Source organism: Lottia gigantea (genome assembly GCF_000327385.1).
Source record: "Lottia gigantea unplaced genomic scaffold LOTGIsca_41, whole genome shotgun sequence".
In the NCBI taxonomy this organism is placed as follows: Eukaryota; Metazoa; Mollusca; class Gastropoda; family Lottiidae; genus Lottia; species Lottia gigantea.
In genome coordinates this window covers 1,687,864-1,702,921 of record NW_008709421.1, presented here as the reverse complement: position 1 = coordinate 1,702,921, position 15,058 = coordinate 1,687,864, and the positions used below count along the sequence as shown (strand labels likewise).

At 33.9% G+C, this 15,058-nt stretch overlaps 1 protein-coding gene across 1 annotated transcript; it reads right to left on the bottom strand.

The window, feature by feature from the left end:
• On the bottom strand, nt 1-11,082 carry LOTGIDRAFT_217710 (hypothetical protein). The gene is made up of 10 exons (XM_009060265.1): nt 10,725-11,082; nt 9,903-10,051; nt 8,762-8,887; nt 8,208-8,322; nt 7,794-8,026; nt 7,172-7,279; nt 5,913-6,261; nt 2,428-2,531; nt 1,120-1,260; nt 1-779 (listed from the first exon to the last, which is right to left on the bottom strand). The coding sequence occupies exons 5-10, from the start codon at nt 7,845-7,847 to the stop codon at nt 645-647; spliced, it is 891 nt and encodes a 296-aa protein (XP_009058513.1). The 5' UTR covers nt 7,848-8,026; nt 8,208-8,322; nt 8,762-8,887; nt 9,903-10,051; nt 10,725-11,082; the 3' UTR covers nt 1-644.
• Between the last annotated feature and the right edge of the window lie 3,976 nt (nt 11,083-15,058).

The window sequence follows — 15,058 nt, the reverse complement described above, 5'->3', positions numbered from 1 at the left end:
ACACAGTCTAGGATAAATTTATTTTACAATAAAATTATATAAAACCAAACATTTAGTACACAAAAATATATCAACAAAAACAAATGACATCATTTCACTTCTTAAACAAAAGCCCCAATGAAATGGTAGTCCTATTAAAACATTTAGCTGTAAACATTGTAGACTATTACCTAGTCCAAAATAATTCAATATGATTTAATAGTTAAAACAATTTGCTATTACAGACATCCAGGGAGGTAAGATCTCATGAAGTTCTTTGGGATTTTTTTCACTATTGATTTAAACAGAACTCGGCAAATTCATTCAAATCTCTTTTTGTATCATTATTGTATAATCTAATTTTTAGGGGCAAATAATACTTGTCCTTGAAACCCTAAAAATCATAATATTCTGTAATAATAATGTAATGTAATAGCTCCTAGAAATCCAGACCAAAATATGAAATAACAAAACTGATTGTTTGAAGATTTTAACAGATTGACATTTATCTTAATGAATAAAAAGACCATTAAATACTACAAAATCATTTACAAGTTGGTTAATCATGACAAGTCTTATGAAAGTAAATATTAACCAATGCCCATATTAAAATAACAATCATTACTAATGAATTATATCTACATATTTTTAGGTGATATATTTTTTTACCATCTACCCCTACTTTTACTCCGAGAATGTCGACCTCGGTTGGGACGGGAACGATTTGGACTAGGTCTTTTTTGTTTTCCTCTTGGGCTTTGACTTCGCCTTCCGCGAGACCTATTTATTGGTGATGATGGCTGTAATGACAAAAGACACATTTTAGGAGAGAGTTAAGAAAAAACCTACCAGTTCTCAATCATTCTCAAGAACTGACATTGACAAAGAGTCTTGCACGTCATAAATACATAATAATAATAGTAGTAGTGATAGAACAAATTAAAATCTTCTAAATCAACTAAAATCTAGTTAGAACAAGGGCTAAATGTCACAGATCCAGAATGTCCTTGATAAAAAGCAAAATATTGTTGTTTAAGTGTTCAAAATTATTGGTCTCACTACCTCCAGTGGCAACTCAGCAAGTGGACAGAGAATTATTATCCTTTGACTGGCCATAAAAAAAACAAACCAATATATTACCCTATCCTTGTCTTTCTTTTTCTCAGAATCTCCACTAGCTAACCGCTGTTTTCTCTGTAATTCTTCTTGTTTTTCCATTTCTAATCGTCTTTTCTCCCTTTCAAGTTGTCTAGCTTTTCGAGCTTCTACTCTTTGTTCATACTAAAATGTAATGCATGTTTCTTTCAAATGCACTTTCTTACTATAAAAGATAGCTTGCCAGACAGCTTTGATTTTGAATAAAAATATTTGGGAGTACAATAACAATCACCAGTATGAAATATTCAACCTTCAGTCATACACTTCTTTTGAACTTTTTGGGTTAAACAATATTACCAAGTTTTGTAAAAATTAAGAATCATGCTTTTTAGTATTTAGGAGCTATTGAATGCGTTTTCAAGAATAAGGTTAATTACTCATATTAAATATTTTTGGTTTTTGGGTGATAATAAACAATTTCATTTATTTTCATCAAAATCTGTCTAGAATTGTGCCTTCTAGAGTGTTTACACGCCCAAAATTGAACAAGTTTCCAAGTACAAGGACAATAACTCATTAAATATTTTTCGATTTTTTAGATTTTCATTCATTCTTGGGTGATTACAAAAACCTACACCAAGTAAAAAATATTGTTAATTAAATGTCATAAAGAGTCATTCAGTTCTTGAGCCCTATCTGAGGCAGTGGAGACTCGCTAGTAAGACACTTGCTCACTAAATCGGGGTATCATTCAGATATTGACACATATAAAACAGTTGGAAATCTAAAAAGGATATAGGTGATGTTGCTAAAATATTAAAACTTTCCATCGTTGCCTTCTTTTCTTAAATAGGCTAATCAGGGGCAAATAGAAGGAGGTAAAACACCATTTCACTTGAACCCGATCTTATTAATGATCCTACAGGGTTCATACAGCACTTTGCCTAAAAAAGACTTTTCAAGGACTCTGGGCTTTGAAATTCAAGGACTTTTCAAGGATATTAGTCTCACAGAATACATATGTACCTAACTTCTGAACTGTGAAATCAATAAAGATAGTTAATATTTGTCAATGGGGTTAATGATAAAAATATACACAAATTGACTTAACTCAAAATTCAAGGATTTTTCAAGAGAAAATGGGTTTTTATGGTGTTTTCAAAGATTTTTTTTGGAAATCAAGGTTTTTGAAGGCAACAGACGGAATTCAAGGGTGTTTCAAGGCTGTGCGAACCCTGCTATAGGCAAACTTTTTGTCATTAGTGTGCTATTTCTCAAGAGAAATTTCCATGTGATAAATGTTTAACATGACAGAAAAAAACTGGCCTAAAAAGCCAAAACTTTACATACCTGTTCTTCTGTTAAAGGTAACCAATAAATACAAGGTGTAGATTTCGTCTTTTTAAATAAGTCATCTAATAATTTAGCTGGTGGTTCATCTTCTACTTTCTTCTCTAGATAAATGTCAACACAAGAATATTAGAAATTCATAAAAATATACAACAACCAGATTAAAATGTTACATGCCACTCCATTTTTCATCCATGATCTGAGGAAATCTTTGTACCAAAATATTAAGTAGTAATTCAGTTATCACTTTCCAATAAAACATTGTCCTTCAGAATTGAGGAATTCTGAAATAATCATTACTACTGGAATAATATAGTCTGCCCTTAAACAGACATTCCATTTTTTTCATACGTTGAACATTTTTTTTTGCTCAAATTTGTGAAGATAGCTTGCCAGGCAAGGTAACATACGCCCACTATCAACTGTCGGAAATGACAAAAAAATATTTATAGGCTTAATAATGAATTTTCAAATAATCTTAGAATCCCCTAGAAGTCAAGGCAAAAACCAGAAACAGTTCATAAAATTATCATCAAATTCAAACATGACATTGTCTCACCGCTGTACACACAACGGCAATAACTCTGAAACGGTTCATCCAATTATTACCAAATGTAACTTGACCGAGATCTAATTAATATGTACATGCATATCTAGTTTCATCAAGATTGGATAAAAAACTGCAATAACACCAAACTAATCATCCGATTATTAACATTTTCGAACTTGACTGAGAATTCACCAATACATACGTGCATACCAAGTTTCATGTAGATTGGATAAAAACTGTAGCCTCTATCGCGACTACAAGGCAAATTTAACAAGTTTTTTCTAAGTCAAGGACAATAACTCCAAAACCATTCATCCGATTATTACCAATTTCAGACACGACTGAGGACCAGCATACCTTGATTCATCAAGATCAGATAAACACTGTAGTCTCTATCGTGCCTACAATCGAAATTTGACGCGTTTTTAGTAACTCAAGGGCAATAATTCAGAAACAATTCATCCAAGTATTACAAATTTTCGATCTTGACTGAGATCCTATCAATATATAAATGCATACCAAGTTTCATCAAGATCAGATAAAAACTGTAGTCTCTAGCTTGCCTACAAGCCAAATTTGACGCATTTTTACTAAATCAAGGGCAATAACTCTCAAACGGTTCATCCGATTAATACTAATATCGAACTTGACCGAGATCTCATCAATACATACATGCATACCAAGTTTCATCAAGATCAACTGTAGCCTCTATTGCACCTACAAAAAATGTGGATAGATGCACGGACGGACAGGGGCGACGGCAATATACAACCACATTGCCGTGTGGATGTATCAAAACTATAAACCATGCTGGCTTGCAAGGCAAGGTACCATACGCACACTGACAGCTGTCAGAATTTTAAAATCAATATCAATAACCCAAATACAACAATCATTTAAATCACACAGCTCTAAACAAGGGCAAGAAACAACTTTTGACGCGAGTTTACAAAGTCAATGGCAATAACTAAAAAAACGTTCATCAAAAATATCTCAAGTTAGAACTTGTCCGAGATCTTATCAATTCCAATGATCACACCTAGTTTCATCAAAATCGGTTGAAAACTGTAGCTTCTATTGTGCTCACAAACAAACTTTGATGCGTTTTTACAAAGTCAAGGGCAATAACTCAAAAACATTTAATTCAAAATGCGTCAGAAGTTTCGAATGTGTATATTCATGTGGGCGTATAATAATGAAAATATTTCACAAAGAAAGCAGAATGCCCCTTTAGTTATGTCGGCATCCAGTCAAAATTTTAAACAAGTGGTTGCATACAACATATGCCCACTTTCCTCATATATTTTCAGTATATCAAGAGCAGTCACCTATATGTGTGAAATCATACCAAAAATCTAATTTGTGCAGGATATTGTTGATTTAAACAAAAACACATTGTTTAAAAAAATTCACTGTCACCAACAAATTTTGATGCTTTTTAATAAGTCATGGGCAATAACTCAAATTCTGTTCATCGAAAAATTGTCAAATTCAATCTTGACTAAGATCTCATCATTATAAATGATCATACTAAATTTCATTTAAATTGGATAAAAACTGTACTCTCTATTGTGTTCACAAACAAATTTTGACACATTTTTCATAAATCAAGGGCAATAACTCAAAAACCATTCATCGAAATATAGCCAACTTCAGACTTGACCAAGATCTCATCAATATAAATGATCACACCAAATTTCATTCATATCAGATAAAAACTGTAGTCTCTATCGCGTTCACAAGCCAATTGATGGACAGATGGACGGATGGACATGGGGGACGGATGGACATGGGTGACGACGACAATATACTTCCACATTATATTGTGGGAGTATAAAAAAAACCCAGTAAAACAATAATTTCCTAAGATCATGTACTTAACTGGAATTATTTAAAAAAAAAAACATGGTAGTTGAAGGTTCAGTTAATTTCTTATCTTTCAGTTTCTGAACTACAATTTACACTATTTACATCGCAAGTCAAGTTTAACACCAAGTAATATTGTAATTCTTTCAGAACCATAGCTTTGTCTCTTATATCATAATGCTCAGTTCACACCAACGGCGCTTTGATGGGGCTTTAAAGCGTCGTACAAAGCGGTATCAAAGCTCGACTAAAGCGCCAGGGTCGTAATAGATCGTTTGAAAGCTTTGAGCAAAGCTGGATATTCGGCAAGAGCGCCAACAAATTTTCAACTGTTCAAAAATTTTGGGCGCTCTGTCAGGAATTGATTAAAGCGCCAAGAACGTATCAAAGCTTAACAAAGTGTAACAAAGTTCAGCAAGCTTGACTCAAAGCGTAGGAAAGCTTAACAGGGCTTTATTCAAAGAGGAGACCCCAGTCTTCACGGCCTGTCACCACTTGATCAAAAGCGGCATGAAATCGGCCATTTCGAAATATTCCAATGCATAACAGAGCTTAACAATGCACAACAGTGCTTGATAATCGTATCAGAGCGTGATTTAAAGCGTCATAACCGCATTAAAGCTTAATAAAGCTTATCAAAGCGTGATTAAAAGCGTTACAAGGCCTGATCCAATAGGGAAATAATTCGTCCCCAAAGCGTCATAACCGCATTAAAGCTTAATAAAGCCTAATAAAGCTTATCAAAGCGTGATTAAAAGCGTTACAAGGCCTGATCCAATAGGGAAATAATTCGTCCCCAAAGCGTCATAACCGCATTAAAGCTTAATAAAGCTTATCAAAGCGTGATTAAAAGCGTTACAAGGCCTGATCCAATAGGGAAATAATTCGTCCCCAAAGCGTCCCCAAATTTAACGCTCTTTAAATTTCGTATCAGAGCTTATCAGAGCGTAACATTAATTAGGAGATCGAGATATTTTTTGAAAAGTAAACAAAAAATGATGGCGCTTTGCTCGCCGATTTAAAGTGCGGCATTCGCCATTGGTGTGAACTAGGCAGAAGTATAATTTACCTTTCTTTTCTTTGCCCTCTTTACTTCTCTTCCTCCTTTCTCTTTCAGCTGACTTCGACCTGTGTCTCCCTGCACGGTCTTTTTCACGACCCCTTACTCTCTCTCTAGATCGAGATCTATTTCTAACCTTATCACGATCCCATTCTCTAATAGGTGGCTTTGCATCCTTCTTTTTGGCATGGCTAGAATCTCTATCTGTATCACCAGGTCTTTCTCTATCATTAACATGTAATCGATCCTTTTCTCGGTCTCTTTCTCTCTCTGTAACTCGTTCTCTTTCTCGTGTGGGTTGTGGTGGTGTAGGCCTTAGAACATCAGTTGTTTCATTACTATCTCTATATTGCTCAAACTAAAAGAAAAAACAATACATACGAAATTTCAAATGAAGCCAGAACAACTTTCAGGTAACAAAATGTTATTACTAGTAATTTAAATTCTATATTTAATCCCTTTAAATACAGTCCTAAGGAAATTTCTATTAAAATTCCTGACAATGGAGGTTGGTACGTGGTTGACAAGTTAAAATCTGCTTCCAGCGACTGTTAGGTTGGCGAACTCCTGTTACTGGAATGTGCAAGTGGTATATGAGCTGTCCCACATCTATTGTATTGTAATAAAGGTTAAGGATACAGGGAATATCATATTAAGTTATCTATGGAATCATATATATTATTCTACTCCACAGGAATCTTCGTATTAAGCTTCAGATATTTTTGGATCCAGTGCTTGTAGAGATCCTAAAGGTGCGGGTACACTAGTAGTTCCGACAAGAGTCTTATCAATTGACATAGGCACACGAGGAGACAAAAATCTCAAATCGGTCGTTTTCTACCTGTCTATAATCGCGTGGGAGCATGTAATTGAAAGGAAAATGAATCTGATTGGATGATGACAGCATATCTTGCAGATGATAAAACTATCAGAGACAATTATCAAACACGATAATCTTGCCATGGAAGCACGGGCCAGATTTTACTCAAGACTCTAATCGACGACAAAAATCTCTGACCAATGCACACAATAAAATAAGTTCATGCAAAAGATGATACACATACGATGGCATGCATGACATATATACACCAATATAACATGCCAGTACTAGTTCTTACTTTCATGTGCAACACAATTTGAATATTTATAAATTACTTAATTTTAACAAAAGATCTTACTAAAAACTCTAAATGGTGTTGAATATTTAGTATCAAGATATGGCCTTGGCAATATTAATCTGATTGTGAAATAGACACTAAAATTGTTACCTCTTGTTTAGTTGAGAAATCCACCTGAAGAACTTTGGGGTTTGAAGGTGGCCATCTTGTACCATGTAATGTTTTTCGAGCTTCTTCAGCACTTTCCTTTTCCTTATACTGTGAAATAAAAAAAAAGAAAGCTGGTCAGGGCAGCAATTACATTGAAATATTATTTAAGTTAATGACATTGAAAATTCAACCTTGGTCCTGTAAATAAAGGATAGTCCAACATGCAATCACTCAAACACTGTCACAAATAACTCTAAAGATATCATATACACACAAACCAATTTCATGAGGTTTTGCCAAGTTGAGGGAGTAACTCAAAGAGAGTTTATCGATATTGCACCAAAATGGAACTCATCCAAGGTAATTATAGGTAAAGTTTCATCAAAATGAAATCAAAACTGTTCAACTCTATTGCATTCACAAGCCATTTTTAACGTGTTTTACTATACTGACAGATAGTAACATCCAAATTTTATATATTTTTATAAAGGTTCTTAAAATTTCTTATTTAATGTACTTTTCATATTAGATCAGAAAAAAGTTATGATACTAAGGTGTTTAAAGTTAAACAGTAACAAAAAAGTGAGTAATATCGAAATTCAATATCAGTTAATTAACTTACCACAGCAATACAGTGAGATTTGATGTTGTTTATCCAGAATCCATTATCTTCCATCTCACCATTACGTTTTAATAATTCTTTTAACTGTCCTAATGTAAATGGTCTGACTAGGTTATAGATATGTACTATATTGGATATAGGGTTTCTAGGTGGTGATGGTGAACGTCTAGCAGCTTTAGGTTCTTCTGGTTCTTGTATCACTTGATGGTTTAATCTTCTAATAACTTTAGTTTCTACAACATAAAAGATGTTGTGAAAAGCATAGAAATTTTACTGAATTTTTGTTAGATTAGTAAAGGTGATTTTGGCTGCACCCCATTAGCTAAACTCTTACCGAGAATTGATTTATAGTTAAATACTTGATTAAAGTATCAATATGATTATAATCTTAAAGTAGTCATTCCCTTGATGTACCTTTAGGTGGTTGGATGTCTTTAATTTCTCCTTCATCAGATTCTTCAGCTTTAATTTTTTTCTCTTCCTTTTCTTCTGTTTTCTCCTCTACAGTACGTCCTTCACCCAATGATACCTACAACATGCAGATAAAATATCACATTTAAACAATTGTTTTGCACTAGTCATTTCTGATAAAAAAAACAAAGGCATTAGCCTATCATAAAAAACACAAACCAAAAATGAAAATCCATGAAAAATGTTAATCTTTGGGGGTGAAAAAGATAATAGTGCTCATTAAATTAAGAATGTTATGTTGAAAATTGGTGAAGGAATCTAAGACTAGACAGAATTAAGACAGACAGGAGAAAGTAATGAATCTAGAGAGGGGTGGGTCGTTGATAGCTTAAATAGAGAAAGGGTGGTAAAATTTCCTGGAGCATCAAGACTTTACTATCACTACCTCAAATAAAAGAAGCAACTAATAAATTGACTTCAATATCAACTTTTTTCGGGGGGCCAATACCTAGAGGTATGCTGACCATGTCATACTTTCTAAAATTTCAATAATGTACCTGTACAACAGTTCTTCTTATTTTTATATCTCTTTTATCTTCTTCTTTATCAGAAAGGACCTCATTATCTCCCCCTAAATCTAATACTGGTTCAGTTAAAATTGGGTTCACATCACAGATTAATCCCTACAATAAAATTACATAATGAACATCTGTCAAAGATTGAGTAATCTGCAGGTATCTGTTTGTCTCACTGAAAAACCTTCTGACATGCTTTGTCTGCAAGTGTGTGGGTGTTCCTGATAAATTGTTGTGAGCTAGTTAAAGGTCAATCAATAGAGTTTCATGTACTTATCACATGCTCACTTCTGGATGACATTTTGTTTACAGTAGATCTACAGAAAGCTGATCGAGGCATCCCCGTGGCGAGAGAATATCAATAACTGATTATATGACTAGATAATTTGACTTTATCACTTCAAAAAATTTGGTAAATGTGCGCTTTAATACACCCATTAAAACTAAGAAATTTTAAAACTTGATCTTCACTGAAGTGGCAAAAGTAAAAAATAAAAGCATACAAAAATGGAACGAAAGTTTGGTCTAAATTTTGATTAGACTGTCCATTTATCCTTTTTTAGTGCACATTTCTAGGAAAATAATAACATCCTGTATGCCATGTGAGACATTCTGACATGACAGCAATTAAAATTTGTTAATGGGGTTTGGATATGTTGAGGAACCTTTCATTCAGGGACTGTAGCACTTCAGACACCCAAAACCAGCTCCACAACGCACATTTTGTCATCCATTGAAAAGATGGCAAAGGCAACATCATATGAAGGAATAGTCTAAGTGCTGTCAATGATCAACAGCAAGAAAATGGATTTAAATCTTGCCTTTCTTAGAAATGTTTAAAAGTACACTCCATCTGAAGGTATCATTAAATAGCTTAAACAATTCCAGTTTTAAAAGTTTGAACTAATGAGAATGGAGAAGGAAGTGTTAAAGACGAAAAGGTGGTGATTTTATGACTCAACGTTACCTTTTTTATGTTTGTGTCATGAACCTCATTTTGGATTCAATAAGGCTGATGCATGAATAAGGTCTATGGGGCATTTCACATTCACTGACTGTAGCACAATGGGGCACTTTTCTTTTTTCATGATTTTGAAAAAAAAATCTGCACTTGGTTTTTTACCTTTAGAGATTCAGTTGAAATTTCTAAACTTGTAGCTTTTTTCTGTGTAGTTTTACTTGATGATCCCCATTTTCTTTTCTTAATTGGCTTTTCTTTTTTGTCATCTTTATTTTCACCATTTTCTTCCGCAGGCTTTCTTTCTTCATCAGCTTAAAACAAAAACAAATATCCATTGCCACACAAATGGAACTAACTTCATTTCAGGTTTATTTATACACATACCAAAAATTGAATAAAAATTTTAGGTTCATTTCATTGTACAAAAAGATTACAAGGGTTTCATTTCATTGTACGAAAAGATTACAAGTTTTTTTTTAGATAACCAAATTTCAGTCAAAATTGGTTAAAAACTGTACATTGTGGGGTGTTTACAAGTAAAAATGTTAACAGATGGACACCAAGTTTCAATTTAAGCAGTACTGGCATCAAATTGCAGTTTGCAATTCAAAATAACTTCTTTTGCTATCCAATATATCTTATGATTTCTGTGAATTTTTTTTGGCAATTCTACAAATGTACGACAGCTCTTGGCAGTTTTCATAATCTATGTATTTAACAGCTGTAAGATCATTATACAACATAACTTATTAAATTACTACCATATATTTCTGAAATGCAAATAATAATTTAGATGATATGCCAAAACTCCTTTTTCGCTCATCAAATTTTACAATATAAATTGATGAATATAGGTGTCAATAAGAAATGTCAAAAATTGATGTCCACAGAGACATATGGGCCTATTAAAATTTATTCTCACAGAGATCAACAGCAAACTGTAGCAAGCAAAGGTTACTTCAAAATAGTCTGAATTTAACTTACTGCCTCTGAGTGATCTTCTTCGTAATGGCTTTGGAACATAATTTTCTTTTGGCTCCACCTGAAAAATATCAGAAAAGGGATTTTTGAGTCACAGAGTAAATATCAAAACATCAGATATTCAGTTTCTTATCTTGAGAATTTGAATCAGTGAAAGTGCCATGAAATTTGAGAATCATTATTGCAAAGTGAGGATAATACAATTTAAAGTAAGGAGGCATTGTAATATACCAAGTCTGGCTTCACACCAAAATCTGTACTGGCTATGTAAGATGGGTAGTTGAAATTTTAGGGTTTTATTATTTTTTGTGTTGTCACTCATTTGGGGGGTTTCTGTAACTGGTTTAATAGCTGTCTACATCCAGAAGAAAAGCAATCCAGTCACACATATTTGCTGCATCATTAAATACTTGGCAGGAATGATTTTCATCACAAATATGTCACTGTCAATGGCTAGTCACTAGACTGTGATCTGGAACAATATCACTGATTGTCATTTGTTTACCACTAGACTGTCATCTGGAACAATATCACTGATTGTTGATTGTTTATCATTAGACTGTGATCTGGGACAATATCACTGATTGTTTATTGTTTATCACTAGACCGTCATCTGGAACAATATCACTGATTGTCATGTTTTTATCACTAGACTGTGATCTGGAACAATATCACTGATTGTTGATTGTTTATCACTAGACTGTGACTGTCATCTGGAACAATATCACTGATTGTCATGTTTTCATCATTAGACTGTGATCTGGAACAATATCCATGATTGTTGATTTATATCACTGGACTGTGATCTGTTGATTGTTTATCACTGTGATCTGTTGATTGTTTATCACTAGACTGTGATCTGGAACAATATCACTGATCGTCATGTTTTTATCACTAGACTGTGATCTGGAACAATATCACTGATTGTTGATTGGTTATCACTAGACTGTCATCTGGAATAATATCACTGATCGTCCTGTTTTTATCACTAGACTGTGATCAGGAACAATATCACTGATTGTTGATTGTTTATCACTAGACTGTGACTGTCATCTGGAACAGTATCACTGATTATCATGTTTTCATCACTAGACTTTGATCTGGAACAATATCACTGATTGTTGATTTATATCACTGGACTGTGATCTGGAACAATATCACTGATTGCTGATTTTTTATCACTACCCTGTGATCTGGAACAATATCACTGATTGTTGATTTATATCACTGGACTGTGATCTGGAACAATATCACTGATTGTTGATTGTTTATCACTAGACTGTGACTGTCATCTGGAACAGTATCACTGATTGTCATGTTTTCATCACTAGACTTTGATCTGGAACAATATCACTGATTGTTGATTTATATCACTGGACTGTGATCTGGAACAATATCACTGATTGTTGATTTTTTATCGCTAGACTGTGATCTGGAACAATATCACTGATTGTTGATTTATATCACTGGACTGTGATCTGGAACAATATCACTGACTGTTGATTGGAAATCACTAGATTGTGATCTGGAACAATATCACTGACTGTTGATTGGAAATCACTAGATTGTGATCTGGAACAATATCACTGATTGTTGATTGGAAATCACTAGATTGTGATCTGGAACAATATCACTGACTGTTGATTGGAAATCACTAGATTGTGATCTGGAACAATATCACTGACTGTTGATTGGAAATCACTAGATTGTGTTTAGTTGTATCTCTTGTTTTAAAGCTGGAACTGGGTTCACTTTGAAATTATGATCTGGGACTATGGGAACACCAGAAAAATGTGACATTATTAGTTTATTATGTGGAATTAGATCAGTTGATTGTGATCTTCTGCATGGAGCACCACTAGATCATTTTGTGACACATGATCTCGCTGTGCCATTTCAATATATTTTTCACAGATCTTTTTACCTCCTTCTTGGAAACATTGGAGCTGTTGAACATAACAGAGTATACGCAGTCTCCATCTACTTCAATCAAGGAATCCTACTATCAGTACTAATTTTGGTCTTCAATTTGTTTTGAAATTCTATGGGCCATAATCTGGTTGTCTGGTGCCAGCACTTGTCCTAGTACAAGTTAACAAGATAACAAAAAGTAGAACCAAGGATGGAGAAATACATATATAATATATTTGGAGACTCATGGACAAGTTTGGAGAAAAAGGTATATGCTTTGAAACTGTAAATGTTTCTTGTTTTTGAAATGCTGTGATAACATAAAAAAAAAGGTCATAGTGACATGACATAAGAATGCAACATTTCAGTTATCTGGTCAAATAGTGTAAACCAATATAACTGACATAAAAACTAAAGTTCCACACTCCATCCCTGGTAATAAAATAAAACAGAATATTGAATACTTCTCTTTACCTCCTGTTCACTCTTTACTTCTTTAGAATCAGGCTTAAATTCCAGATCTTCATTGGTAGTAAGCTCTATCTCCACCCTTTTGTGAAAAATCAAAAAGAACCAATTAAAGACGTACAATATTAGCTGTTGAAATTAAAGGGTAACATAAAGGAATAGTAACATACATGAACAACGAACAGCTATCAAAATATTCATTATCAATCCATTGCATCTTTGTTTAAATAAGGACAAAGGACACCACCCACAGGGTACTTGTCTGATGCCTGAGACAAGTTAAATTTACAAGTGACAACTGATGTGTTCTGAACATAAAGTTTGTTCAGTACCCTCAAAATCCTTGAATCCTTCAAAACAAACAGGTTTGATTCTTGATTCACTGTTCTGTATTAGGTAGTATTCCATTATTGAAATCATATTTGAGGTGTCTGGATTAAGAAACAGAACACACACATTAATACATACACAAATCTAACATGACTTACTTGACTCCTGTGTTTCCTGCATCTACACCTTCTTTCAAAGTCTCAACTGCCTTCTTGGTCAACAACTGATCCTGAAATTATTACATAATTATGAACTAATGCAGAGACACAACAATGAAGGAATGTTAAATGATGACACATAGTTAAATCATGTTCATTGAAACCCATCAAAACAGGCATCCTGTTGGACTTAATGGAGTCAGATGTTCAGATGTAAAGAACATCTAGTTTAAAGATAAATATCACAATACCCACATATCACCTCCCCCTACCAATAACCGAATTGAAAGCCCATGCAGCAATATTATATTTACCATTTTCTCATAGCTGTCAGCAACAGAATCTTCTGTGGTTTCTGGAGATCTTTTTATCTTAGGGACCAAAATCTTCTTTGGTGGCGAGGGGGATCTTTCATCAGCTTTTGATGTTGGTGATTTTATGTGAGAAAGACTTCCTGACTTTTCTGATTCAGATGCAGGTGCAATTTCCTTGGCCACTGGTGTTGATGACAATGCTTTAGGCTTCGGAGAAACTGATTTATTTGAAGATGGAGAATGCGCAGGGGAAATGTGAGATGTTTTCTTGATTTCTGTACCTTGAATTTGTTTGTTAACAGGGGTTTCTTCACTTGAAGAATCTGTGGAACTAGAATCTGATGAACTTGAGGAACTTGAAGATGAGCGATCTCTCCGACTACCAGATCTTGACCGACTTCTTGAACTGGATGATGAGCGCAACTTTCTACCTTTACTCTCTTGCTGCACAACCTTGCTTTCATCAACATCCATTTCGGAATCTTCCCCTTTTGGTTCATCAGAAATGGATGCTTGCTTGATCTCTCTTTCAGGGCTACTATCTTTGGTGGTTTCATCTTCAGTTTCAGCTTTATAAGAATCCTTTGAAGTTTTCATTTCAACTGATCTGGAAGTATGAACATCCATTTTTTCTTCAGGGCATGACTCTTTATCAGTATTCTTTCCATCTTCCTCCACTCTACTGATCTTTTTAGGTCTCTTTTGAGCATCATTTTCTTTTGAAGACTCATCATACTGCCTCTTCAAATCAGACTTCAGTTTTTCAGGAATAATTTTTGATTCCTTTTCATCATTTTTCTTTTCAACCTTTCTTGCAATGTCTGCCGTTTTCTCATCCGTTTCTTTTAACTTCTGTCTGGTAATATGATCTTCATTAAGCTTTCTTCTACTTCTGCAATGCAAAAGATATCTTGCAAGACAAAGTAACATATGTCAATAGAGCAGTTTAATGTGGCAACACTTTGAGAGATCCAAAGCATTAACTTCAGATTTCTTCTAAATACCAATTCAGTTATAGAAAGGTCGTCTGAAGCTAATGTATATTCACGAGCAAAGTTCATTTCAGCCAAATATTTTGATCGTTACTAAAGGAAATAAATTGTTTGTTGAAGAGTTGAAATGAAAGACTGTCAGAAGGTAAGGTTTCTCAAAAGGC

Bases quoted from the DNA above. Each gene is read 5' to 3' on its own strand.
- LOTGIDRAFT_217710 (XM_009060265.1), bottom strand. From the start codon at position 7,847: ATGGAAGATAATGGATTCTGGATAAACAACATCAAATCTCACTGTATT. The intron at 1,261-2,427 runs GTATGTAAAGTT...ATTACATTTTAG, and splicing joins TACCTTTAACAGAAGAACAG to TATGAACAAAGAGTAGAAGC. The intron at 780-1,119 runs GTAATATATTGG...TTGTCATTACAG, and splicing joins AAAAGAAAGACAAGGATAGG to CCATCATCACCAATAAATAG.